General features: G+C 39.9%; 1 protein-coding gene across 2 annotated transcripts in view; it reads left to right on the forward strand.

Moving 5' to 3' along the window:
- Nucleotides 1-27,790, forward strand: part of PAPPA2 (pappalysin 2) — a 294,094-nt gene that overhangs the window by 111,101 nt on the left and 155,203 nt on the right. For both annotated transcript variants that reach the window (XM_084865191.1, XM_084865192.1), the window contains exon 3: nucleotides 1,948-3,019. In XM_084865191.1, the coding sequence (XP_084721317.1) occupies nucleotides 1,948-3,019 (1,072 nt within the window). The remainder of the gene's footprint in view (nucleotides 1-1,947; nucleotides 3,020-27,790) is intronic.

A 27,790-nucleotide genomic window follows, 5' to 3' on the forward strand; every position in this document is an offset into this window, starting at 1 on the left:
GCAAATCCCTGGCTCCAAGTACTGAGGTTGGCAGCTGGTATTGCTTCATGACTCTCTACTGTACAAGTGCAGGGGTACTTTTGTGGTGTTCATTTACTTCTTGTGCCAGTTGTCCATCTGCAAAGTTTCTGAGATGTTTTAATTGCAGTTGGATCTTGTGTTCAGGGCAAGGCCAACAACTATGGGATGTTTCCTGCTACAGTTACTATGTGTGCTGTCAGGATGCCAGAGGTATTTGACAGAAATAGAAAAACCTCCATGTATTACATAAATTATACGGCCCAACCCCCTTAATATGTTATACAAGACCTACCTTGGGTAGGTTGGGCTGTATAATTTATGTAATACATGGAGGTTTTGCCCAAGTATTTTTATTCATACTGTCCCTGCTGTGTGGAATATCTTCTGTAATCCTTTTGCCTGGCTAATTCTGACACACTCCTCAAGAGTATGTTTGGATTTCATCCCCACAGGAAACCCTCACTGATCTTTGGGTTGAGATTTGGCTCTGTTTTCACTCACCTATGTGTCTCTTGATTGAAATTTTGATGTTATATTGAAGTACTCTTCTACGTTTCTCACTTCCCCTTGAGACTTCTAATGGGCAAAGACCACATTTTCTTTCAACACTGAGAAAAGTGTCTATGTCTGGCAGTTCAATAAATGTGTGATGAACTGAAATTACTAATTTCAGGAGGAGTGTGACAGTGAGATGAAATGTGGACCCTGTGTGATTTAGTAGAGGGAACAAGCATGATTCTCTTTCCACCAGTGAGGGGTGGAGCTCAGAGCTTTCAGGTTATAGGTTCAATATTGGGGTTAAATCTGTGTTTGACTGAGGGAGAAGAGAATCAAAAGATTCTCCATTCATATCCTCCAGATTAGAGGAATGGAGTTATGTATTAGAAGAGATTGCTGGGTTCAATACCAAAGATGGAAACATTTAAGGCATCTAAACTGCCTTCATGTATCTGAACTTCCTACTCTTTCCTGCTGCCAGGTTATCTACACGTCTTCCTTCCTTTGTTTATGCAGTTGAACTTAATAGCCTTGTGCCTACATTGAGCAAGGTGGTAAGGTAGTCTGTGGTGAGGATCTTCATATATCTCTGTAGTATGGTGGGCACCATTGGTTCTAGAATAGTTATTCTTATTATTGATTTAAGTTTTCAGGAAAGGACCATGGGGCAATTCCATTTTTCCTCCTCTTGGGAGCAACTGTTTTTTGTGGGTGGGTATACTTGCCATTAGACACTAGAGGGAATATCAGGCTGGGAATGGTGTCTGGGATATTACAGTCTTCTCTGATGGGACTCCCTTATCCACCAACTCCTTATTTTCTCTAGGAAAATCATCATTTCAATATTTACTAGAAAAAAATTACTTTTTGAGGGGTTAGGAAATTACTGACTTTTGTAAAACAAAACTGTGACTGTCCTCATGGCTTTGAGAAAAAGAAAGGTAACAAGGATCAGGGAGAGAAGGCATTGACTCAAAGTAGCATAAAAAACATCTGTGACAAAGTTCTAGAGATGGCTGTCTCTTGCATTAGACATCCCATTTAAAAATTCTGATTTGGTTGTTTTAAAATATCAAAATGAGTGTAATGTGATGGAATCTCAACTCAGATTCCTTTTAGGCAAAGAAGTTACCAGAATGGCTTGATATGAGATGCTGAGTGGGCATCTCAGGTGGGGAATTTATATCACTTAATTTTTTCCCCATTAAAAACCTACATTCTTGGGTAGTGAGCACATGGTACAATATTCAGATCTTGTAATATAGAAACTTACACATGAAGCCTATATGTTCATGTTGACCAATGTCACCGCAATATATTTAATTTAAAAAACCATACATTCTTGCTATTCACATGGGTTTTCTTCTCCCTTTCTCCATCCCCTTTTGTATCTGGTATTTCTCCCCTCGATTCCTCCTCCTTTCCCAGGTGTGTTTGATAACTGCTCCCACACTATCAGTGACAAGGGCTGGGCCCTGGGGATCCACTCAGGGAAGGACACAGTAAGGCGAGACGCTCGCTTCTTCTTCTCTCTTCGCACTGATCGCATGAAGAAGGCCACCATTGTGATTAGCCACAGTCGCTACCAACCAGGCATGTGGACACACGTGGCAGCTACATATGATGGACTGCGTATGGCCCTGTATGTGGATGGCACTCAAGTGGCTAGTAGTCTAGACCAGTCTGGTCCCCTGAACAGCCCCTTCATGGCATCATGCCGTTCTTTGCTCCTGGGAGGGGATAGCTCTGAGAATGGGCATTCTTTCCGTGGACACGTGGGCACACTGGTTCTCTGGTCAACGGCCCTTTCACAGAGCCACCTCCAGCACAGTCCTCAGCATCCTAGTGAGGTGGATGAGTTGACTACTCTGATACTGACAGCCAGCTTTGAGCCCTTGGAACACCAATGGGCCCCCTTTAGAGATGACAAGTACCCACGGCTTGAGGTTCTTCAGGGCTATGAGCCACAGCCGGAGATTGTGTCACCTTTGCAGCCCCCACTTTGTGGGAAGACAGCATGTGACAATGTAGAATTGATCTCCCACTACAATGGGCACTGGCCTCTTCGAGGAGAGAAGGTGATCCGCTACCAGGTGGTGAACATCTGCAATGATGACGGACTGAACCCCACCGTGACTGACGAGCAGATCAGCCGGCAGCACAAGGTGCTCAATGAAGCCTTTGGTCGCTATAACATCACCTGGCAGCTGAGCGTCTACCAGGTCCACAACTCCACCCTGCGCCACCGTGCTGTGCTCATCAACTGTGAGCCCAGCAAGATCGGCAATGACCACTGTGACCCAGAGTGTGAGCACCCACTCACGGGTTATGATGGGGGCGACTGCCGCCTACAGGGCCGGTGCTACTCCTGGAACCGCAGGGATGGGCTCTGCCACATGGAGTGCAACAACATGCTGAATGACTTTGATGACGGGGACTGCTGTGACCCCGAGGTGGCTGACGTACATAAGACCTGCTTTGATCCTGACTCACCTAAGAGGTAAGAGACCAGGGCTTGGAGAGTCCTGTTTGCAATGTACATTTCTAGTATCATTTTATCCTTTTGACTTCTGGAGACAAAAGAGGGTTCACACAGCCTCCAAAATAAAGCATGCATACACTCACCAGACACTATTGTGCTTTCATAAAGTACTAGGTGTTGTGTTAAGTAATTAGGGGCATAGAGATGACTAGGACCAGGGTCAGCCCTCAGAGGACTCACTGTATAGGGGGAAGTCAGCTGTGTATGTGCTGTAAGTGGGCCTGAGGCACCTGAACAACATAGTCTGTGAAGGGGAATAACAGGATCTGATTCACCTTTTACAAAGGATCCTTTTGGATGCTATGGGGAGAACATGGGGAAGCCAGGGGACCATCGCGGAAAGCAGTCAAGAGAGACAGAAACCATTCAGCACCTGTTAGACATGATCACTCTTCTGTAATAAGCAAAATTATACAAACCCTCAAAGAGGCCTCTTATCCTTGGTCTTTGCTGCAGGCTAAGGGTTCACCTGCTTTGTGAACACAAGACATTCTATACCTAACCTCAAGTCTCCTTTAGGACTGAAGCTTCCCATTTTGCCCTATTAAATTCCATTCTCACACAGCATCCAGAAGGATCCTATGTAAAAGGTGAATCAGATCCTGTTATTCGTCTTCTTACAATTCCCCCCCACCCCCCACAACTGTACCTATAATAGAATGAAGATTCCCTACCTTGCTCACAGGTAGCTGCAGGTAGCCCCTGCCTACCCTCCAGCTTCCTCCACCAATACCCACCTCATCCACACTGCGCAGCCTTCTTGACCTCTCCTGCCTCACTGTTCTTGCCTCAGGGCTTTGCCTGAGCTGTCCTTCTTGGAATCGTCTTTTCCTTAATGTCCCATTGGTGGGTTTTCTCTTGTCATTCCATTATCTACTTAAATGTCACCTCCTGGAGCAGCCTTTCCTGATCCCCCAATTTAAATCAGCTGATCAATCACTATTACATCAACTAATTTTAATTCTCTTTATTACACATATCACTTATGATGTTTTCTGTGCTTTCATTTATTTATGTTTCTTCAACTCCATGAAATCAGGGCCTTTATTAACCAGGGTGTACCAAGTGCCTAGAACAGCAGCTGACACCTGGTTGTTTATGTCATGTTTATTGAAATGAATGAATGGATCTGATGTTTCTTTCCTTGTGAAATAAGCAAATAAGAGGATTTACATTTAATGGTCCATGCAAGGGCTGGGGAGAGTTAGAGGAAAACAATAAAGGAGAGAGGTGGGTGGTAAACTTGATAATCTGAGCGTGTGGGCAAGGCTTCCCCATTGTAACTGGTGCCTTTGTAAAAATTATAAAAAGGCTCACATGTGATCTGTAGAGTTGGTGGGAGTGGGAAGACTGAAAGTCAGCTCCTACCGATACCTGGATGGCTGCCTTTGGATTTGTTGGACACAATTCATGGTGTCCCTGTGTGTGGGCAGACAGTTAACACAAGTTCATAGGTTGGCCTATAGTTCAGGAATGTGATGTCAGGAATTGATTATAGGATTTGGAATCAGAGTAGACAGTGGAATTCAAGAGTCTTTATGACTTAACTAGTGGCCTGGTGCACGAATTTGTACACATTGAAAGGGAATTAATTAGAATAAATATTTTAATATCACTATTTGCTAAGTCCTGGGTGCTGGTATCCAGCTCCCTCCTCCCTCCTATTAGAGTCTGGCATGGCACCCATGGGGATTCAGTGTCAAGTCATGCACTGTGAGACCCAGAGTCAAGTTCCCGCCCACCCGCATGCACCTTGCTGTGCATGCAGCCCCACCCACCCGTGTGCGCCTTGAAATAGCACAAGACCCAGACCTGCTGGCACCCACAGGGACACAGTGTCAAGCCACCACTGGCACCAACCTGGACTCCCCCGAATCCCAGAATCCCACCCCGAGGGACTCTCCCAATGCACCTTCTGGTCAAGTCCCTGCCAGCAGCCATGCGTTCCCACCGGCACACATGTGTCTCACTGCACACGCAGCCCCGCCCACCCGCATGCGCCTGCTGCGCATGCAGTCTCTTGGTGATCAGTCATTATGGCATGAGGGCATCTCCACCACAGGCTTTTTATAATGTAGGATTAGCTGTGTAAATTGTGCAAGTTTATAAAAGAAGTGATTGCAGTAGTACTTTGCATTATCTAGTATATGTGCTGCCGAAGCGAGCACAGTACTTTGCATTATCTATATCCTAGGGTTGTTTTGTGAATCAGATGACATACAGTACAGGGAATACTTGGTAATTCTAAAGTTGTTAGTGTACAAAAATAGTTCTAAGTTAACATTAGTGATTATTATCATTATTCAAGCTGGCAGATGGGAAGCCTATGTTTATATAAAAATGTGCAGGGCACTGATCACATTACCAGAACTATTCACATAAGAAAAATTCTGTTTGGGTTTGGTTTTTAGATATTGATAATGTTAAGCAGAAGCTAAACCTCACTAATATCAGTGGTTGCCAACTCCAAAGAGATGAGAAAATCTGGCTTGTTCTCCTTTGTTCACTACAACAGCCCACTGCCCTGACTGAGACAGTTCTCATGGTACCTAGCTATCATTTTCCTGAATGTGGCCCTTTGTACTCTAAATCTTTAATGCCACTGCCCTTATCTGAGTGTTTATAACACACTCCACTTACTGTCACAGAGTTACCATGGTAACTCTTCTCTTTCTCTCTGGGGATCCAAAAGTGTCTCAAAACTTCTTATCTCTACATGCAAAACTTGCTTTGTGGAATAAAAGGAACTATTATCTATACCCTTTGATAGTTACACATAATTAAATCAAAGTAATAAATGCTCATGTTTAAAAATATCAAATTGTATAAAAAGATGTAAACAGAAATGATAGTTCCCTGCCTAATTCTTCTTTAACTCTCTAACCTTGCTCTCATATTTAATTATTTTACCCATGTCTTCTGGTATTATATATTATATTAATTGATTCATCAGTTTTAAACATTATGCATTGACTTGCTCTTATGGTAAAAATGAGCCTTTAACTATTCCATTTTTCCTCCTCCCCTCCATATTTTCAATATAGTTATTTTACTATTCTTATTTGAATTAGTTATATTTATATTTACAATATAATGACTATAAAATATTTTTTGTGGCAGAACAAAATATCATTCTATTATTATATATTTTTTTCTGGCATAGCTTTTTACTATTCTCTCTCTACTTTTTTGAGTCTATTCCCTCTCCCCCTCCCTTCCTTTACTCCTTTCTTTCTATCTCCCTTCAGTTTTTTGATAACCTCAATTGTTTTTACATGTTTTATCATAACAGTTATTTAAAGATATAGATTTTTTTTTTTAACAATATGCAGATCTCTCTTCTAGTTCATTCTGTTTTCTGTTCACTTTCAAACCTGACCAATTATCTTCAGGTCTGCTGCATAGTTGTCATTCGGAATTTCTCTCTAATGCTTGCTTTTAATTTTTATTTTTTTTGGATTGGAGCTATTGTGTCATGAATTGCATGAATATCTCTTAATTTACTGCCTTGTTTTACTGGAAAATATCCTTAAGTAACTTTCTAAGAATGGAGGTTTTAGGGAACTTTTTTGAAAATACATTTTTCAAAACATTTTGTATTTTGACTTTGCACAATACTGATAGTTTGTCTTTGTAAAATTTTGGGTTGTAAAACATCTCTCAAACTTTTGAATAAATTTGTTAATTGTTTCTAACTTCTATTCTGATAACTATGTGTCTTTTTCAAAGAGGAATATTTTTTTTCTGTTCAAAACTTTAGAATTTTATCCTTAGCATTGGTATTTTAGGGAATCTGATGATTTTTTTTTTTAAAGGATTGGACTTTTATTCTAATTTTGTTGAGCATTAGGTTTCAACACTCACGGCCCTCACCTTTGACAACTTCTAGTAGTGATAGATTTTGATTCTTCAAAGGTCAGTGTTTTCTGTTTTCTTTTTCCACTCTGAATCTCCTGAGGATTGATCTCCTGAGTTTATTCCTTTTTTTCCCCTCTCATATGGCCTATCTCTTTGTTATTTTGTTCTTTTTTTTCCCTTTTTCTTTTGAAGAGTTCCTTGAGTTTATCCTCCATCTCTTCTATTGAATTGTTTTCCCCCCCAGCAATTATATTCTTAAGATCTTCCTATTCTTGGATCTTTCTGTATTAATCCATTTTTGATGTAAGGATGAAACCTTTTAAAATGCTAGAAATGAGATCCAGTCTAAATTTTTTAAAAGGTGTTCTACATCTGATTGATCTACAGTCAACTTTTCTACCCCCCACCCCCCAAAACCCAGTTAATTCCTGTCTGTCTTTGAAGTTGGAGGATTTCCTCAAGTGCCCCTTGCTTATTCAGAGTAAGAAACAGATCTTTACATTTATACTTAAGAGGAACTAAGAAAGGAAATTATCTATGTATTTCCTCTTTTGAGGGAAGAAATCTGAAGACAGAGCAGTTTCCTCTTTACTAACTCCCTTATATTTATTTCAGTAAGGACTTTTTTTTTTTTTTTTTCAATATGGACTTTTCTCTCTCCCATCCTCTGCCTTGTAGTCCTGGTGTTGAATTTTATTATTAAAAACACTGAGTGTTTTTCATAACTCTTATTGGCAAGAACCATATTTTGAAAAACAATTATTCCTATGTTGTGCCAGATACAGTAAGCTAAGCAGACAGACAAATTAAAAAAAATATAAAGAGTACATGCTAACAACTTAGTGGAGGGGTTTAGTAATTATATCTAAATTCTCCTGGTTGAAATCTAGGCTGAGGCACCAAAAGCAGAATATGGAGTATAGACTGCCTTTCTGTGCTTGGATCATTGGAAAGGGCTTTGGATTCATAGAGATACAGATTTCTGAAATTCTATCAGTGTCTTCTGTTTCTGCAACTTGGTGAAGTTATGGGTTGTCTAGGAATGAAATTACCCATAGACAGTATCCGTATTATTATATTTAAATCACAGAACTCAAGCTCACAACTTTATTATACTGTGACTCTGAAGGGAATCCAATTTATCAAATGCTTTGCCAGAGCAAACAGAGTGTGCAAGGCACAGAGTCCTTTTATTCAGGAGCTCACAGTTTAGTGTGTATGTGTGGGGGCTGAGGGGTAGGTAGTTTGGATGTAGGGGACACATCTATGGGTAGATCATTAACATGCAGGTACAACTATTGGTGTATGAACAATCCATTTCATTTCTCAAATCCTACTCAGCATTCCCCTTTTCCATGTTCAGCAAGAAACCAGAAATCTAGCCCAAAGATGTTCTTCTCCCAAAGGCTCAGAGGAAGAGAGGGCCTGAGGAATCCAACATCAAACATCTGTAATCCAGATGGGCATGTCAAAGGGAGAGTATTTATCAGACTTGGGACTGGTCAGGAAGAGATATAAATTATAGATGTTACCCAGTCAGTTGAACAGCGTTAATACCCTGTTTCCCCCAAAATAAGACAGTGTCTTATATTAATTTTTGCTCCCAAAGATGCGCTAGGTCTTATTTTCAGGGGATGTCTTATTTTTCCATGAAGAAGAATATGGTACACATTTATTGTTAAATGAAAATAAAGGAAATTTATTACCTGTATACGGTACAGTAGTACGGTAGTTGTCAACACAAACCAGACAAACTGAATCCTACAGTATCAAGAATTTACTCATTTATTCAATGACAATCATGTCATCATCTTCTGGAACATCATCATAACAATCCAATTCCTAAATTTCCTGGTGAATTTCTTGTGACTCCATTTCTTTCAGAATCAGTGGACCAAATCTCTCATGTTTAGCAATAGCATTCTGAGACAGAGCCGGGGTGGGGGGGCTTATTTCCGGGGGGATGCCTTATATTTCACTCAGAAGGAAACCTGTAAGTAGGTCTTATTTTCAGAGGATGTCTTATTTTCAGGGATACACGGTAAGATAGAGGAACTTGGTTATAGGCAGGTGCGTGTGCGTAAGCCAGATGTCTACTTCTTCATGGTGGCTGCCCTGCAAGAGGGTCCATAAGAAGGAAGGGGGTCCAGAATCCACCATCACAGATGTCGTTGACCACGCCTATGGCACATCCTAGGGAGCCAAGCCAAGGAAACTTGGCTCCCCCGAGCCTTGCAGACTTCAGCTCTTTTTGGTCATGAATTGTTTCTGTTCTTTTTCTTTCTAAAACAGCATCAGAGATGACGCTTCTTTGCTGCTGAACCTGCTTTTCATCCCTTGTTCTTCCTCTCCTTTTCCCATCAGAGTTGAGCCAAGTGCCCAGTGGAACTGGAACTGTGGGCTTGCCTCTCTGTTTTGGTTTCTGTGTGTCAGATTCCATAATATTGTTGTCATGCAGGGGAAAACCATCAAATAAAAACAAATGGATGAGATGGCTGAGCATAGTTTAAGCAAGCCATCTATCATTGAGTGTCAGGTCATGCTATGAAGCAGACCAGGGGTGCCCTCCACTTGTTTTCTGAAGCCTGTGGTGGACTAATGACTCTGTGTTGGTGACTCAGTCTCTTCTTTGCTTCACTCCCTGCATTTTGCTGCTGGGGTATTTGAGGGCAGGGGACAGCTATGTAGCTATGCTGGGCCATGGCCTACTTTGCTCTAAAAGGGTCCTCAAGATGTTGACTGGGAGGAGCCCTGCTAGGGTGTGGCGAGAGTGGTACCTACAGTTATATAATGTGGGTTGTGTGTCCTAGGCCAGGAGGGCAATGCACATGGCACTTGGGAACAAGTGGAGAGCCCAGTGCTGAATAGACCTGGATGCAGGAGATTAGCTGGGTCTCACTCACCCACCCTTTGTGGCTGTTGAGCCAGAGGAATGGTTGTTTGTGCTGGGCCCCTTCAGTGGCAGGTCTGTTAAACATCAGCCAGGCTTCATTATAGGTTTCTTTTGAAGTTGGGATTCAAAGTTCCCTGCAGCCAAAAAAACAAAAAAAGGCGCACACACACACACACACACACACACACACACACAAATAGTGTGCCCTGACCAGTTTGGCTCAATGGACAGAGTATCAGCCTGAGGACTGGGGAGGTCCCAGGTTCGGTTCCAGTCAAGGGCATGTACCTTGGTTGTGGGCACATACCCAGTGAGGAGTGTGCAGAAGGCGGTTGATTGATGTTTCTAACTCTCTATCCCTCTCCATTCCTCCATGTAAAAAAATCAATAAAATATATTTAAAAACACATGGGAAAATAAGTGTAAGGGGTAGAAGAGGGTAGAGAGCAAAGAAACAGAGGCAAAGCCTTAAAACATAACAGCTCTTCCAACATCAAACAGTGTAAACTCTAAAGATACAAGCCTTACCTTCTCACACTCACTTCACCTGGCAAAGAGACCGGGGGTAAGCAGTAAGGGAACACCTTACATGTAAGCTCAATAAGTGTGCCTGCAAACAGAAGCATCTCCTGTTTGTTTCTCGACAGGCCAATTTCTGCCAGTCCCAATAGGTACAAAGATTTCCTTGTATAGTGAAGGAAATCTACAATTTCTTTGTTCACCTGGCTCAGAGAACATTCCTTCCTAGGTGAGTGGGGAGAGGTTGTTTTTCTCCTTTTCATGATTATTTCATAGCCAAATAGACTTACGAGAGAGCTATAAGTGGTGTGTCTGTATTAAAATTATTTTCTCTTAGAAACTTTTGAGGAAAGACCCTAGTATCCATCTACATTCAGGTTCAAGACACTTGGGCACTTTCCTAGGATTGGGGTGCTGGCCCTTATATCCTGGCCTGGTGCCCATCTGTTTCAGATGATTTCACTGAGTGATCTTGTGGTAGAATTTCAGCCTAGGAATCTAAACAATGCTACTACTAATAAATGTTTTCTTTTTCTCTAGGAACCCTGCTTACATATTACTTTAATGACCGAACAGAAGTTAAATCTTGTTGCTGGGTTTTCTCTAACCGAGAAAAGTAGATTGGGGAATGGTTGGAGCATACAGTGAGTCTGGATATTAGGGTTTTTCTTTTCTTCTTTCTCCTCCTCCTCTTCTCCTCCCTTTCCTCACCCTCCTGTGTGAAGCTGCTGATCCATTAATTTCCTGAACCCTAACATATCTCTGACTTCTAACCCAGGGGATGTGCCCACTGCTGTGGACCTGATTTCCCTGGCCTAAAACTTAGATGATTCCTGCTTCTTCTTTATGTCTCAGGATGTCGTTTCCTCCATCCTGATAACATTCCTTTTTGTTCTGTTGTAATATATATTTTATTTTTATATTTTTTTAAATAAATCTTTATTTTTCAGATTATTACAGGTGTTCCTCTTTCTCCCCCCCTCCCCCCAGCTCCCTTCCACCTGGTTCCCACCCCACCCTGTGCCCTTACCACCCCCCCCCCCATTGTCCTCATCCAGGGTGTAAGTTTTTTTGTCCAATCTTTTCCCGCACCCTCATATTCCCTTCTCCCCTGAGAATTGTCAGTCCACTCCCTTTCTATGCCCCTGATTTTATTATATTCACCAGTTTATTCTGTTCTTCAGATTTTTTATTCACTTGATTTTTAGATTCACTTGTTGATATGTATTTGTTGTCACTTTGTTGTTCATAATTTTTATCTTTACCTTTTTCTTCTTCCTCTTCTAAAGAATACCCTTCAGCATTTCATATAATCCTGGTTTGGTGGTTCTGGGTGGTAGTTGTCCTGACATTTAGTTGTGGTTTTGATGTAGCTGTGAGAGGCAGCAAGTATAGGTGATTATGCTGCCATCTTGTTTTCTCCGATAATATTCCTTTTTGTCCTGTAGTAGGAATTGGCTATCTCATTTGTGTCACTGCTCACCCCCTGCTGTCATCACTCTGTCCAGCCCCCCTGGTCTCTCACCTGTTTCATTACAATGGCCTCCTCAGTAGTTTCCTCTAGCAAAGTAGTTAGAGTAATCATCTTAGAGTGTAACAGATCCAATTATTTCTCTGCCAAGATGCTCCAGCAGCTTCCTAGCTCACCTGGAGACAAAGCCTTACTATGACCTACAAGTTCTACCTGGTCTGGTGCCAGTCATTTCTGTGGCCTCCCCTCCTACCACGTTTCTTGTTTGTTCCATTCCGGTCACGCCAGCCTTCTCACTGCCCCTTGACTTGATGGACACACTCCATTAGCTTTTCAGTGGCTTTTCACTCTCTGGCACATCCTTCCTCTATATTTCTACATGGCTGATTTTCCCACTTCCTTCCAGAGTTTTTTCAGTCACCTTTGACAAATCCTTTCCTAGTGACATCATTAAAAATTTCACATACTCCTCTGATTCTTCATGGTTGCTTTCCTATTTTATTTATCTTTTTAGGATTTTCCACTAATGTGCTATATATTTTTAAAAATTTGCTTACTGTCCATCTTCTCCACTAAAATGTAAGTTCCATTAGAGATGGGGTTTTTGTATGTTCAGGTTACTATTTTACCCTTCCAGTTAGAGCAGTGAAAGGAATAGACTAAGACAGTGGTCAGCAAGCTCATTAGTCAATAAAGCCAAATATTAACAGTACAAAGATTGAAATTTATTTTGAGAGCTGAAAACTGACTTCTGCGCATGGGCCATGAAGTTTCAATCACACTGTAAGTGCACGCCCGCACGTATTTTGTGGAAGAGCCACACTCAAGGGGCCAAAGGGCCGCATGTAGCTCACGAGTTGCAGTTTGCTGGCCACTGGACTAAGAAGTGTTTAACAAATAATTGTTGACTAAAAGAATGTTCTTACCCAAGTATGGTGGTTGGCAAACTATGGCCCATGGATCAAATTTAGCCTACCACCTGTTTTTGTAAATAAATTTTTATTGGAATCCACTTGTTTACACATTGTCTCTGGCTGCTTTCATGTGGCAGGGTTGTGTAGTTACAGTGGAGACCAGGTGGCCCACAAAACCTAAAATATTTACTATTTGGCCCTTTTCAGTAAAAGTTGGCCAACCACTGCTCGAGTACATATTTATCATACTATATTATAATTACCCCTTGATGTTTGTCTCTTGCACAAGATTTAGGCTCTTTGTAGTTCTTGCAGCATTGGAAATGTTCAACTGATTTTTAAAAATGAATTAACTTATATACAAGTGAAAAAAAATCCATGACATAGGGGGAAGTACAGTATTGGGCAAGAGTTTGAATAGAGCAAGGTATGCTACTTTGTATTGAAAAAAGAGGTATGCAGAATCTACACTATAGTAATCCATTCTGCTTGTCTTATTACTGTGGTACAGTCTCCATGTTGAGTAGTAAGTAAAACAACTAAAGATAACCATATAGTGGGAATATGTTAGCTGGGGAGGGAAAGGCTATAAGCAGTTGCATTCATGATTTCATTGTTTGAGTAGCTGAGCCCAAGATGGCTCTGAAAGTATGAAACATGGACTAAGTTTTTAACAGAGAAATAGTCAATTACAGTACCAAGGAAGTAAGACAAATCATAGCTAGCCGGGGAAACAATGATTGATAAATAGAGCAAGCCTCCCCTCAAATGACAAATAGAGCAAGCCTTCCCTCTAATCAGTAAAGCCTGTTTAAAATAATATTGCAGCCAAAACCGGTTTGGCTCAGTGGTAGAGCGTCGGTCTGCGGACTGAAGGGTCCTGGGTTCGATTCCAGTCAAGGGCATGTACCTTGGTTGCGGGCACATCCCCAGTAGGGGGTGTGCAAGAGGCAGCTGGTCGATTTTTCTCTCTCATCAACGTTTCTAGCTCTCTATCTCTTTCCCTTCTTCTCTGTAGAAAATCAATAAAAATATATATTAAAAATAAAATAAAATAAAATAAAATAATATTGCAGATTAGCCAAGACTCTTATCAAACATTTTTGTTAGGCTTTTGTGGTAGTAAGGAATAGAGACTTCCTCAAGTCTCTATAAATAAATAACTATATAATAAATCCATAAAGAAATTGGATTTATTGTACAGTTACATATGGACTGGAGATGGAGCCAGAAGACTGCTAGGAACTGAAGCAGATCCGGATTCTCCATTTCCTTCAAAGGCTTCAGGGCACTCCACAGCTTAGTGCATCTGCACCGTTCAATTCTCATTCAGTTTGCTAGATTACTCATTCTTCCCATCCCCTTACAGCTTTAAAACTAAACTCAGCTGGCTGTGACTCCTGCTTTATCTCATTGAGTATTATCTTCAGATTCATGTCTCAATGCTAATTATCTGAGTTTCTTTGCAGAATCTTGGTTTAAATTCTAGAAACAGTCCATGTGAATTGGCTCAATTCATTTTTATAAGTGAGGCCAGAAGTCATAGGTTTCTGGCTAGCCTCAAGTTCAGGCAGCTGTGGCCAAAGGAGCAGGACAGCAGGGAGAACTCCTCAGGGTCCCAAGGGCAGTCTTCTCACAGGCAGTGCCAACACTCTGGGTAGAGAGAGTTGGTTTTTCATCTTTACTTCTTGGGGATGAAACACCTGACAGACATAATTCCCGGTACTGTCCTTTTTTTTAGACTTTAGACCTTGGTATTCCTAGTAATGTAACTCTATCTATCATCGATCAACCAACCAACCAATCAATCATCTAATTATTTTACCAAGGAAATAAAACATTTTGCAAGAGTTATCTTTTTTAATGCTCACAGCAGCTCTAAGAAGCAAATGCTTTTATTATCTCTAGTTTATAAGAAAATGAAGATTTTGAGAATTCAATAACTATCATTACCCAGTGGCAGAACAGGGATTAAAGTCTGACTTTACAGTCTGTGTTATTAACCACCATTTTGTATTATGTGTCAGTTTTAAATCTGACATGTCTAGCAAAGTACTTTGTTCATAGTAGGCATATAATATATGTTTATTTTGGCTATACAATTATTATTTCAGAAACTACTTGAAGAGATGAAGGAAAGGAAAGGGAAAATACTAAGGGCTTAGTATTTATCAAGAACATTAGTTAAGAGGTTGATTCTTTAAAACATGAATAGCTAAGTAAGAGAAATAGTTTATTAAGCATGGGGGAAAAGTATGAACCAAAGTACAGATAGTTACATGCAAATATATTTAGGCCATTATGAGAAGAACAGCTTGAAAGGAGGGGACATTTCCCAGGGAAGAATAAGATAGAAAGAAAATTCGAAAAGTTATGTTGGGAAGTCCTCAGACATTGAATAGTAATCAGTTGGGATTCATGAGAGAAAGATATTCATAGATATCCACAAATAGACATCTGTTTTAATATGTATCTGGTTTAATAGCTACCATCTCTGATAAATTTTATATCTTCCTTCTGGAATCAATTTGCTTATACCTGAAATATTTTTTCTTCAGTTTTCTTAAAATGTTTTCTACTCATATACTTTAAAATTTTTATTTTTCCAAAAATGTTTTTATTTTACCCAACTTTTAGTTATTCAATTTTAGATAGGCTATTTGCTTTCTATTATCAAGATATTATACTAGTCTCCTGGTTCCATTTATACTGTTCAAAAGTTAGCAATCTAATTGTCTTTCATTTGTATTTACTTTGCCTTTTCTCTTTAGTTGTCTTCTTTCTCATTTTTTGTGTGTGTCTTCAGTGTCCTGAAAATTTACTGTGATATTTTGATATATATATATATATATATATATATATATATATATATATATATATATATATTAATATGATGTATTATTATTTTAAATAATCACCCAAGTATATGTTTTCATTGATTTTTTGAGAGGAAGAGAAAGAAATATCAATGTGAGAAAAATATTGATCAGTTGTCTCCTGCATGACCCTATGAGGGATCCAGTTCGCAACCAGGGAAGTGAAGCATCAACCTTGCAGTGGAAATGTGATCATTTCCAACCATGCCAGGGCAAAACATTTATTTTTATATTTTATTGAGAAGTCTTAGTTGTTTACAGTGGAAGGATGATCAGGGCTTCTAAACTCTTTATTCTATAAATGGAAGCAATTCTTCAGAACACTAATTAATTTGGGAGCAGCATGCAGAATCAGTGTTGTGAACAGGGATACTGAAGGCAGGAAGATGACCTTATAAACTCCTGTACTAATCTAAGCAGCATAGGGTGCTGGGTTGCAAGTGATTAGGAAAATTATTGTGACGTAGTGGAGAGAACTAGAAAACTGTAAATGAGAAGAATGGGCTTCTAGTTCTTACTCCAGCCTAATCACAAATTTAACCATTTGTTCATTTATATTTATGCTATATTTATTGATGTTCAGCATATGTTTAATTGAGCACCTATTGTAGGCTAACTGCTCTTTTAGGCACTGCAGATATTATGATGAAGAAAAAAGTCCCTTCTTCATGGGGTTGGTACTGTAATGTGAGGAGACAGGCACTTAACAAATAAGTGAATACGTGATATATGCCAGGGAATAAGTGCTATGGAAAAATAAATCAGAAAAATAATGGAGACAGGGAATGCTTACTGTAGGAGCAAAATAAAGGATGTCCAGAAAAGGCCTCACTGCAAAGATGGCATTTGAGCAGAAAGCTGAAGGAAGTATGGGAGTGAGCCACATGGAATCTGGGCAGAGGGAAAGGAAAAGAGTTACCATTGTTGAGTTGAATGAATTAAGCAGAGAGGTCACAGGCCTATCAGGTCATTGTATAGATTTTAGCTTTTACTTTTGATGAGTAGGACTTGGTCAGTAGAGTGACTTGAGCAGTGCAATACTAACAGAGAAGGTATAGAGAGGTATCTCCTTGAAAGGATGTTGTGAAGTTCAAATGAGATTATCTGTTGAAAGGGCTTTGCAAATTGAAAATACTTCATAAGTGACAGTGTTTGGTGAGCCATTGCATTGGGTTCAGCAGTAAGTTTGAGGATATGGTGGACATTCTCAAGGAGATGTTGAACAGATGACTGAAAAGGGGATGTGAAAGAGATATTCATCTTAGTGTGGAATTTATGGGCAAGGTGATATCTGATGTGGTAATGAATCCTCATAAAACAGAAAGCAGGGGACCATCACCCTGACCTATAGGGAATCTGCGCCCTATCTCATCTCTTTCACACGTGAGTATAAGAGTGCAAAGCTGAGAACAATGAGCATTTCCTCTCTAGTGTGCTTTCAAAATATGTATTGTTCAGGAAGGCCTTATGTCTACCATGTGTAGTACCCAGTAGATACTCAGAATTGCCTGTTGTATAAATGCTGCAAAATTGTGGGGGTCATAGCACTTAGGACTATGATAGAGTCAGGGATTCAAAATTACTTCACATAAAATTTTAAAGGATTGAATGCTGGGCTCAACACAATATTGTGAAAATTCACAGGGATGAACTTAGATTTTAGAATATTAAAAAATGTGTAAACCAAGCTGGTGGATATTTATGTTTGCAGCAATCAATGTGAAAAATAGTTCTGAGCATAATCTTCATATGAAACAAAAGCATGATGTGGCCATTAAAAGTATGCCAACAATTTTGGGCTCTGTGTTCAGATGGCTGGAAGAGACGCACCTTTCAGAAACAGCCTTATTAATCAGACTGTCTGGAGTCTATGCTCGGTTCTGGGCAGCAGGTTTTATGGGGAACATCGACAGCCTGGAGCACATCCCAGAGTTTGGGGAGGAGAACTGTGATGGGGAAGATGGTAATATGGCCCTGATCGCCGCCTTAGATTGAATTTTCTCCTCCCTGCTTGATCAAGAAGCCAATATGAAGAGAATTTTAAAAAAGAGTAATAATGGCTCTTTTTAGCATCTCATTCCTTCTATTCATTCATCCACTCATTCATTAATTCATCCAGTTTCTAACAAACAATTATAGAATGCCAGTTATGTTTTAGACACAGTAGCAAGCTTATGATCCTTGTCTTCAAAAAGTTCAGATGGGAGAGACAGTCATCCATGAATACAATTGCAATACTGAATAGAATAAAGCCAGTGCTATCTCTAATCATCTACAGTAACTAACCACCTTTTTCCCCCTACTTTTAGTCTTTCTCCATCCTAACCCCCAAATAAACTCTGTACACCTTCATTAGAATAATCATTTTAAGAATCATACATATGTTCTGCTCTTCCCAACTAGAGGAACCCATCGGGGAGGATGGGTTCTTGAAAGATGTGTAGTAGAGGCCGGAAAGAAAAGTGTATTAGAACAGAGAATTGGCACCTATTATATAGCATAAGATGATTTAGGACAGTAACTATAATAATAATTATCATGCATTCAATGACCTTACCGTTAACTGTGAAATTATGGGGCATTCACTGTCCAATATTATTTCAGACTGACTCATATATGGAGCATAATAATTTTAAATACATTTTGTAATTTTATATACTGGTCATTCTCCCCTTTTAATAATTCGGTCTACTTCTTTTTCCATAGATAATAATATAATGGGGAAAAATAATCCTCTCTAATTCTGTCATTCTGGGCTCTTCTGCATGATCATAAGTCCTTGATCAGTAAATAAATACAATCACACTTTTTCTTAGTGGTTGAGTCTGTCACACCACAGGTAGTTTGAAAAGAACCCATAGTGAAAAGGCAAGCAGGACTGGTCTTCCTATTTTTGGAGTTCTTGGGAACTGTCACAGCATCTTTAATTTGAGTGGATTTATTGTAACCAATACTAGACCTCAAATATAAGGAATCCTTTTCTAAGGCATATTTCAGTGATTTTCTTACATATTTGGACTTCATTTCTATGGAAAGAGAAATACTTGTATACTTTAAATACATATTTATGAATAAGAAATGTCTGTTAATTTGTTTTGGAGTTAGTTATACCATATCTTATTGCAGGTAGGACTTAAAGTATAATTTATATTTTCATATGATACAATCATTTAAAAGAAGGAAGAGGAGAAAAAGGGAAAATGAGGACAGATAAGAGAAGATGAAGTCAGTGCTAAATTCAGTATGCCAAAGGAGTGGATACATATTAAACATGCCAAAGTCAGACCACAGAGCTAGCTCTGAACTTCCCAGAATCAATACGAAGAGGGAGACAGGATGGCTCACTCTGTTTATGAGACAGAACAACTGGCATAAAGAGTGATACTGGACAGAAATTTCTCAGGAACCACATGTAGAGAAAACTGTGTAGTGCAATGAAACACATTTTCAATAGACTCTTATGCAAAAATCTAATATTCTCTTAAAGAGTCAGTCTTGGGTCTGCTCCTCAGCTTTACTTCAATTTCTACCTTTTAGAGAATGGTTGGAAAATGTTATCCTGAAACAGTTTTAAAAACAATGATCAAAAGACTGGCCTTTCTGTGGAGGTAAGAGACAGAGGGATTCAGAACCCAGCAACAGTGGGAGACATGGACTGAAGAAAGGACAGAATTTCTCTGAGACAAGGAAATGAGGTTAGGGTGGACAGATATTTGAGCTGTTCGCCAGCAGGCAGGGATTTGAGAGAGGTTTTGCCTGGAAAACTTGATATACTTGGTGAAGAGAGAGACAGCCATCTCTTAAGAATGGGGCAAGGGGTTTGCAGACAGTGTAGGTGCTTGAGGTTGGTCAAGATTGTTCATAATAGCCTCTTTCCAGTCAGTCTCCATGTGCTAAAATTGGAAGCAAACTTACAGTTTTAACCCATTTCCTTCTTTCAAGAGCTTTGTGAAAGAATGTGATTCTGGAGAAAGCTATTGTGAATCTCTAAGGAGGTGGAACCAAAGTAAATTCTGAAAGACACACAAACCTATTCAGAGTCATGGAATGTCATAGCTGGATCTTGGAGATCATTTAGTTCAACTGTATGCTATGTTATGTTATGTTATGTTTTATGTTATGTGTTGTGTTATGTTATGTTATGTTATGTTATGCTCACAGAAGCTTGACGACCCAAAGAGAGGTTGTCAGATTCCTGGTTTTCCCAATTGTACCTAATTACTCAAGCTACTAGGCAGGAGTTAGAGGTTGCTTCATCTAATTATCTGCTTCAGTTTATCCATTTCATCCCATGCCTTTGATTCACTATATAACTTCAAACCTATCTTGTGGGGATCAAGAGAAGTTTGCAATTACAGATTCCTTAATAGACTCCCATGCCTATGTGGCCATGTGCTTATCTGGTCTACCAGGTTCACATGATATAGTAGTTAATAGAAGAGATGATGCTGGAGAAAAATAAGGAGGTTCATCAAAAGAGGATGTAAACTAAAGTTCAGAATGAGAGTGAAACCCAGAGCTGCCTGTCACCATGGGTCATGTGATTCCTAGGAAATTAGAATGGACTGACTCTGTGGTGTCCATGGCTGAGTGCCTTGGGAGGCTTCTGGCTTGGTGAACAAGTCTTTGCAGTTGGCATGGAGAGCAGTATGCAACTCCCAATTTCAAAAGCACAAAAGAGCCTCGTGCCCATGCTACATTTTGGTTGCCACAGGAGAAGTTTGGAAATCAGGAAAAATTATGACTACGAGTGGATTAAAAAAGCCATATCATTTTCCCAGAACTGGCAGTATTCTTCTGTTTTGAAGAATGACTAAATCATTAGCCCAACCCATGGTGGAAGGTGGGGAGACAGAACAAGGGAGATGAAGACAAGATTGGTGAAGGGGAAGCTGCTGTTAATCTCTAAGGAGGTAGAACCAAGGTAAATTCTGAAAGTCTCATGAACTCTTTGGAGGAAGAAAAGAAAGTAGTATACAGGCACATTATATTTCTTTTCTCCAATTGTGAACTTGCTTCGTAATTGAACAGGCTTTAATTAGAGCCATATGGAGATCTGATAGCCCACCCATTGCCATTTTCCTAGAGATGTGGAAACTTAATTTACTTTGCCATGTACTGTACTATAGCAGTATTTGGTGTTGGGACGGCTTTGCCTACTGCCTATTGAATGACTTACAGTATTACATGTGAAAACTTGAAAGGTTGGTCAGAAACTAAATAAATCTCTTGAGAGGTTATATTTCTTAATTTCCTTTCTGTCAGGTTTAATGCAAGGGCCTCCTCTGGTATCTAGAACCTTCACATTGTATCTAAGCAGGGTTTTAAAGCAATAATAAGGTCCACTTCTGAGTAAACTGTGGTGTGTGGAGAACAAACTTAATAGGAGATTAAAGAAGCTTCCACTTAGGGAATCAGGACATCTTGTCAGTTATAATGACTCCTGCAAATCTGAGTTGACCTAATAAGTACTCTTATAGCACTTCCTTTTTATAGAAGGGTAAGATCTGTAAGTAATGGTTTTGGAGTTGTGAGAATGATATTTGGATTATGCACCAGCTAGGATTTAGGAAACTTAGCCAAGTTGTGTTATGAGAGACAATTCCTGTGATATTTCTGATCTCAACAAGTTCTGATTTATGTAGCCTCTTAAGCTTCAGTTCCTCCATTTTGCAATTTGAGGTATTTTAATATCAAGTGAAACCATCAACTCCTTGGCCATACTAGACTCAATTTAGTGGTCTTTACTCATGGTTCATATTTTTAGACTTATCTTATCAATATAGCTTTTCCAGATGGGTCACCTGGACCTTCAGAAGTCATCTGCTTCTTTCCCTTTCTTCAGAGATGGGCCATTGTTGACCAAATGTTTATTACTAACCATACCAAAATGTTAAGACAAGGAGATTTTACCATATTTCAGCCAACCACTCAAATGCACCAGGAACTAAAGAAGATTTCCCCATATGCACAGGCTGCTTCTGATTGGTATATGTTGAAACTGATAACAGTATTTCAATAAGTGAACTTGTAAAGAACATGAGAAAGATTGAGCAATAGAGTCAAGCAACTACCCTGATTATTTATTCTTTTGTTTATTCATTTATTCAAACAATATTTGTAATGCATATATGGTATCCAAAGAACTTTTCCTCTGTGAGGTTTACTGATTTGGCAAAGGAATTGTTTTAGCTGTTAGAGATCTTAGAATCTCAAGCATTTATTAAGTCAACAAATGCCTTCTTTGTCATTTGAGGCACTAGAGATTAAAGATGAGCTATACTTGTAGCCATCAAAAGTCTATTTTAGTATCTAGTATAGTGAAACACACTTGCCCTCAAAGAATTCACAGTCTGGACTGGGAAGTGAGTTATGGAGGTATAAATTATAACTAAAAATAATAATTATATGTTAACTAATATGTGACTGAATGGGTGTGGCTGTGTCTCAGAACAACTTAATTTACAAAAACAAGCACTGGCCCTCAGGCTCCAGTTTACCAACTCTTGTATAAATGTACTCTTTCAGATAGAATCTACTGCCAAATGACAAATTACTATAAAACATGGCAGCGTAAAATGACAAGCCTTTGTTGTCTAAGGAGCAGGGATCTGGGAGGTGCTTAGTTGGGGTGTTTTGAGGTTTTTGTCAAGATGTCAGGCTGTGGTCATCGATGCTTGACTGAAATTTTTCCAAGATCACTTATCATGTGGCTGTTGGCAAGAGATGTCAGCTCCTCTTTACATGGGCCTCTCCTAAAGCAGCTTCACATGGCTCTCTTTATTTTGTCGTTGGTGTTTGCCAGTTTAATTATAATGTGCCTTGGGGTCGGTCTTCTGGGGTTCATTTTGCTTGGGACTCTGCGAGCATCTTGGATTTGTGTGGGTTTTTTCTTTATCTCAGGAACGTTTTCTGACATTATTTCTTGAAATACGTTTTCCATGTCTTCCTCAGTTTCCTTTCCTCTGGAATACCTATTATTCTAATATTGTTTTGTTTTGTATTGTCCCAGAGTTCCCTTAGACTCTCCTCCTGCTTTTTAATTTTTTTTTTTCCAGAAGCTGTTCTAATTGGGTATTTTTTCCCCATCTTGTCTTCTAGCTGACTGATGCGGTCCTCTGCTTCTTCTAGTCTACTCATGATGCTTTCTATTGAGTTCTTTACAGTAGTGATGTCATTTTTCATTTCTTCTTGGTTCTTCGTTTCCTCTTGGGTCATACTCATATTGTCAAATTTATCTTCCATTCTTTTTAGCCATCTTATGATCATTACTCTGAATTCTTTCTCTGGTAGGTTGCTCGCCTCTAACTCATTTACTTCCTTTTCTGGTGATGCATGCTTTTCTTTCATGTGCGGGCTGTTTCTTTATCTCCCCATGATCTCTTTTTTTTAGGATGTCTGGTTGTGTAGTTCTCTTTCTCCTTCTTTGATTTAAAGGCACAAAATAGAACACAACCAGGTATAACACACAAGGCACTGAATAGAAATGTGTTTGCAATATTAATAACCTCCAATAAAGGTGACTAGAACCCAGCTAACAAAAACATACAAACAAAAAGAATAGGCAAATCAATCTTACACAAAAAGCATAAAACTTCAATATAGTTAGCATTCAACATACAACTACAAAGGGATAGAGAAAAAGACATTTTTTTTTTTTTTTTTGACAGCGACGAGGGAGGTGTGAATGGGCTTGGAGCAGGGGGTTGGAAATTAGATATACACAAGTAGGGTGAAATTTTAGGAGGGGGTAAACAGAAAGAATGGGGAAAATCTAGAGCAGGAAAGGGTTAAGATAAACAGGGCACCAAAGGAAAAGGTTAGGAAGAGAGTGATGGCATAAAGGTAGGGTTGAGATAGAATAAAGCATTGGAGAAGGAAAGATAAATATAGACTGTAGAACAGTAATCCCGAAATAATAATAATAAAATAATAATAATAAAAATAAACAAAAGAAAATAAGATAAAAAATGTAAAATAGTAGTAGTAATAATGTTGATTATGTATACAATGTAATAATTAAAAGGTAAAATCAAGTTAGGAAAAAGAAAACAAAATAGTTTCTTGAGTAAACATTACAAATAATGAAAAAAATAAAAAACAAAAATTTAAAAATTTAAAAATTCAAATAAAATTTGCAGTAATGAAGGTCATTCGCTTCCTCTATTGTTCTGTTTGGCATGCCTTTTTTCCAGTCCAGACAATATTGCAGTTCCCTGCATTTCACTGCTCCTCAGTGTTGTAATATGGTCCTGATTTTTAAGCAGGTCTGGCTTTGATTTTTATTATACTAGGGTCAATTTGTGATTTAGCCTCTGGGTGGCAGTGTTTCTAGGTTGACTTCCCAGGCTCTAAAGCCTCTCTAGCTTTCCCCCCCTCCCCACCCTCCACCCTTGAGGCACTGGTCTATGGAGGGGGGGGGGGCAGGAAGCAAGTCCAAGCCAACTGTAATCTCCTGTAATTCTCTGACATCCCTCCGAGTCAGATCCAAATGTGTTGCTCTTTAGATGTCTCCCTAATAGGAGCCCCATCCACTTTCACAGGTGACACCCGCCCAACAGCCAGGGGCTTCTACTTGTAATCACCGCCCCTGTTCTTTTGTCTTCTCCGCGAGCACTCACTCACCATCTTCTCTCTAATCTGACCTTTTCGCCATGCGGTGGGGCACTCCCGTGAGTCCAAGTGTTCGCGCCGCCTGGGATCAGCATTCTGGGGGTCACAGCTGCTTGGTGGTCACTGTGGCTGTGGATATTCAGGCCTCTGACACGATCCAGTTTCCCTTCAAGATGGCGAGATTTCCCCGTCCAAGCCCGTAGGTAGCTCCGGGAAGGGACCTAGCCCAGCCGTGGGTGCTTTCCTGTCAGGGGCACCCTGGTCAGCAGCCCTCCAGTTTCTTCTGGTGTTTGGCTGTCTCTTGGCTTGCTAATAAACACAGCAAGACCCTCAGCTGCTCTCTCTTTCTGCTTCGGGACAAGGCTCAGAATTCGCCTATCTATTCTTCCACCATTTTGTCTCCTCAGCTGTTTTGTTTTTTAAACTCAACAAGAATTCCTTGTAATGGAAGATGACAAACATAATACTAGGAAGAATGTAATGGGTTAACCTAGAAATCCAGATGAGGTCTTGGATGTAGTAATGGACAAAGAAATGATACTGACTGGTGGTTCAGTATGCTGTTCTCCTAGTCACCATTGGTACCCTGCTCTCTACTTTAAAGTCTGAATAAAGCATCTTTATTAGTTTTTATCTATACTTTCCAATCAGGTTTCACTTTTGCAAGTAATTTAGCACATGAGGTCTTACATTGAAAAAAAAAAAAAAACAACTACAAATAGCCGAAACTGGCTTGACTTAGTGGATGGAACATCAGCCTGCGGACTGAAAGGTCCCAGGTTCGATTCTGGTCAAGGGCATGTACCTTGGTTATGGGCACATCCCCAGTGAGGGGTGTGCAGGAGGAAGCTCATCTATGATCTACACAGCCAATAGTGAGTCATCACACGGATGGTTCACCTCTCTGAATCAGAAACACACTGACTCAACCTAATGAGAAGGGGAAAGACAGCAGGGCAGGGAGTAGGAATCAGAATGGATTCCTACTATCCCTCTATCCCTAACTCTCTATCCCTCATCCTTTCTCTCTGTAAAAAATATATTTTAAAAAACCAAAACCTGCGAAGTTAAAAAAGAGAGAAAAGTCCAGCCAGTTTAGACAAAGCCAATTTCATAGCAATAAAGGTTAAATTTCCATTCAAAACTCCAGGAAGGACCAGTTGATGGCAGCTATTTTTCTCTGGCACAGGTGATTCCTGCAAGATACCCACTCTGTCAGTGGCAACTCAAAATTGGCATCAGTGGCCTGCTATTGTAGTAATTGCCGTTAGTGGATATAACACCTCATGCTAAGAAATACTCTCTCTGCTTTTCTTTTACTCTCTTTTAAAAATATTAGTCAAGAACACTTTCTACCAATTATGAAGTATCTTGGGTCAGAACTATTACTTATGTTGACCGTCACTTGACATTCTCTTTATGCTGTCCTCATTAGTCAGTTTTACTTAAATTTAAAAATATTAATAGTCCACAGTTTTCTTTTAATGTAACACAAAAATGGGGAGATAGAGTTAGGATCTAGAATGTACACAGAAGAAAAGCCTGTACGGTACTCAGCCCAGAATGCTGAGAATTAAGTACAGAACTGAGTTGGAATGGCTCAATCCCAGAACTCTGGAATGACCGAGTAGCTGTAGTTAATCTCCAGTTCCTAGACTCCAGGCACAGTCTATCCCATGAGTTCCTTTAATTGCCATTACGAGAGATGAGTATCATCCTCATTTCATAGAAAAACAATCAGAATCTCTCAATTTGCCTCGCAAGGTCTTGCCTAGAGAATATGATAGGAACCCAGTGATTCTGTGCTAAATAAATTTGCAATTGTTGGAGGCCATGGGTGATCTCTACAGTCTATTAGGCTTTGGAATGACCTCAGGCCAAGTCTGTCCCCCGAGGTCACTTATCAAGCTGTTTTTTTTTTTTTCGTGTTTGAGATCAAGGTGTCTTGAAAGAGTTTCTTACTAATAAATTATGATGGTGAACCATAAGAAGCAAGTTTCCTTCTGTGTTTGGGGTTTTGACGTTAGCACAGTTGAGAAGTGGAGAGGTGATGAAGCATGATGGTGTGCTGTGTTCCCTCTAGTAAAACCTCTCAAGTCATCTGCTCTTGTCAACTTCAGTTATGCCCCCCTAAGTCTAAGAGAAGTGAAAATGGGCTCACATAATAGGGAAGTCATTGCCCGCACGAATGGCCCAAGCCACCTTATTCCCTTCATTATTATTACAATCATTTGACATCTGTCTCAAGAACCTCCATTCTGATTCCTACTCCCTGCCCTGCTGTTTTTCCCCTTCTCATTCTGTTCTGAACCAAGCCCCCTTGACTGGTTGAGTCAGTGTGTTTCTGATTCAGAGAGGTGAACCATCCGTGTGATGACTCACTATTGGCTGTGTAGATCATAGGCAGTAGAGAGGTTCTGGCAGCCAGCAGGCCATTGAAATGAACAGTGTGAACTCTAGCCATGCCAGAAAGCAGAGAGCCAACCTTCATTATGGTTGGGCCGAGAAAGCAGCCAGTCCTCATTTCACCTGGGGCTGGCTATTCCTGTTGAAGCCTCCTCTCTATGTGCAACTGCCTTTTCTGCAGGGGGCCGGGGGAGAGTGGTCCTGGCACCCAGGGTAACAGAATCGGGTATAGAACTCTGGGAGATTTCCCAAAAGATAGGATTTTTAAAAATTAAATAATCATCAGTAGTTTACTAAGCAACTCCTCTGCTCTTTCCTTCACTTCATGACCTTAAATAATGCGGAATGTAAAGAACAATATAAATGAACAGACAGACTCATAGATGCAGAGAACAGATTGATGATTTCCAAAGGGGAGAGGGGTAGGGGCTCTGGGTGTCAGAGGTGAAGGGATAGAGAAGTACAGATTGATGGATGGATAGTAGTTACAGGGATATAAAGTACAGCACAGGAAATGTAGTCAATAATATTGTTATAACTGTGTATGGTGCCAGGTGGTACTGGGAAGACCAAGGGGATCACTTTTTAAAGTATATGATTGTCTAGCCACTAAACTAATACAAAACAAAACGTAAGTCCATTAAAGTCGCTGTGCATCTGAGCAGGTGGTTAACCTATCTCCATTACCTGCCCAAGGATAAGGTGCAGATGATGATAGTTGTACCAAAGGGCTCGGAGTTCCTTGCATGCTTTTAAATTATAAGCATAAATTATAAGCCCACATGAATCCCCAAATAGAATTCATTCATTACTTTGGTTCTGACCGGTTAATTTATCATTATTGTGACAAGAATGAATTAAATGCATGCCAAATAGGGTACGTTTTATTAGCAAGCCCTTTAAGATCTTTCTCCATTTTCCTCTTATCTACCATTCTGTTCTCATTTCTCATCATTCCTTGAATGCTCAGAACTTCTCATCGTTTTCCAAACTTGTCAGGCTTCTTCCCACATTTATGCCTTTGAAGTTGTTCCTTCCTTGCTGGGATAGATTTTTGCTCCTTCATCTGGGTCACTTTGTATTAAGACCCAGCTTCATTGCTTCCTCCACTCCCATCCCCAATCATTCCTCTGTTTTCCTTTCACTCTGCTGTTGTACTTATTACATTGTCTTCAGTGT

The sequence above is a fragment of the Pipistrellus hanaki genome (assembly GCF_964339955.1).
Source record: "Pipistrellus hanaki genome assembly, chromosome: 18".
In the NCBI taxonomy this organism is placed as follows: domain Eukaryota; kingdom Metazoa; phylum Chordata; class Mammalia; order Chiroptera; family Vespertilionidae; genus Pipistrellus; species Pipistrellus hanaki.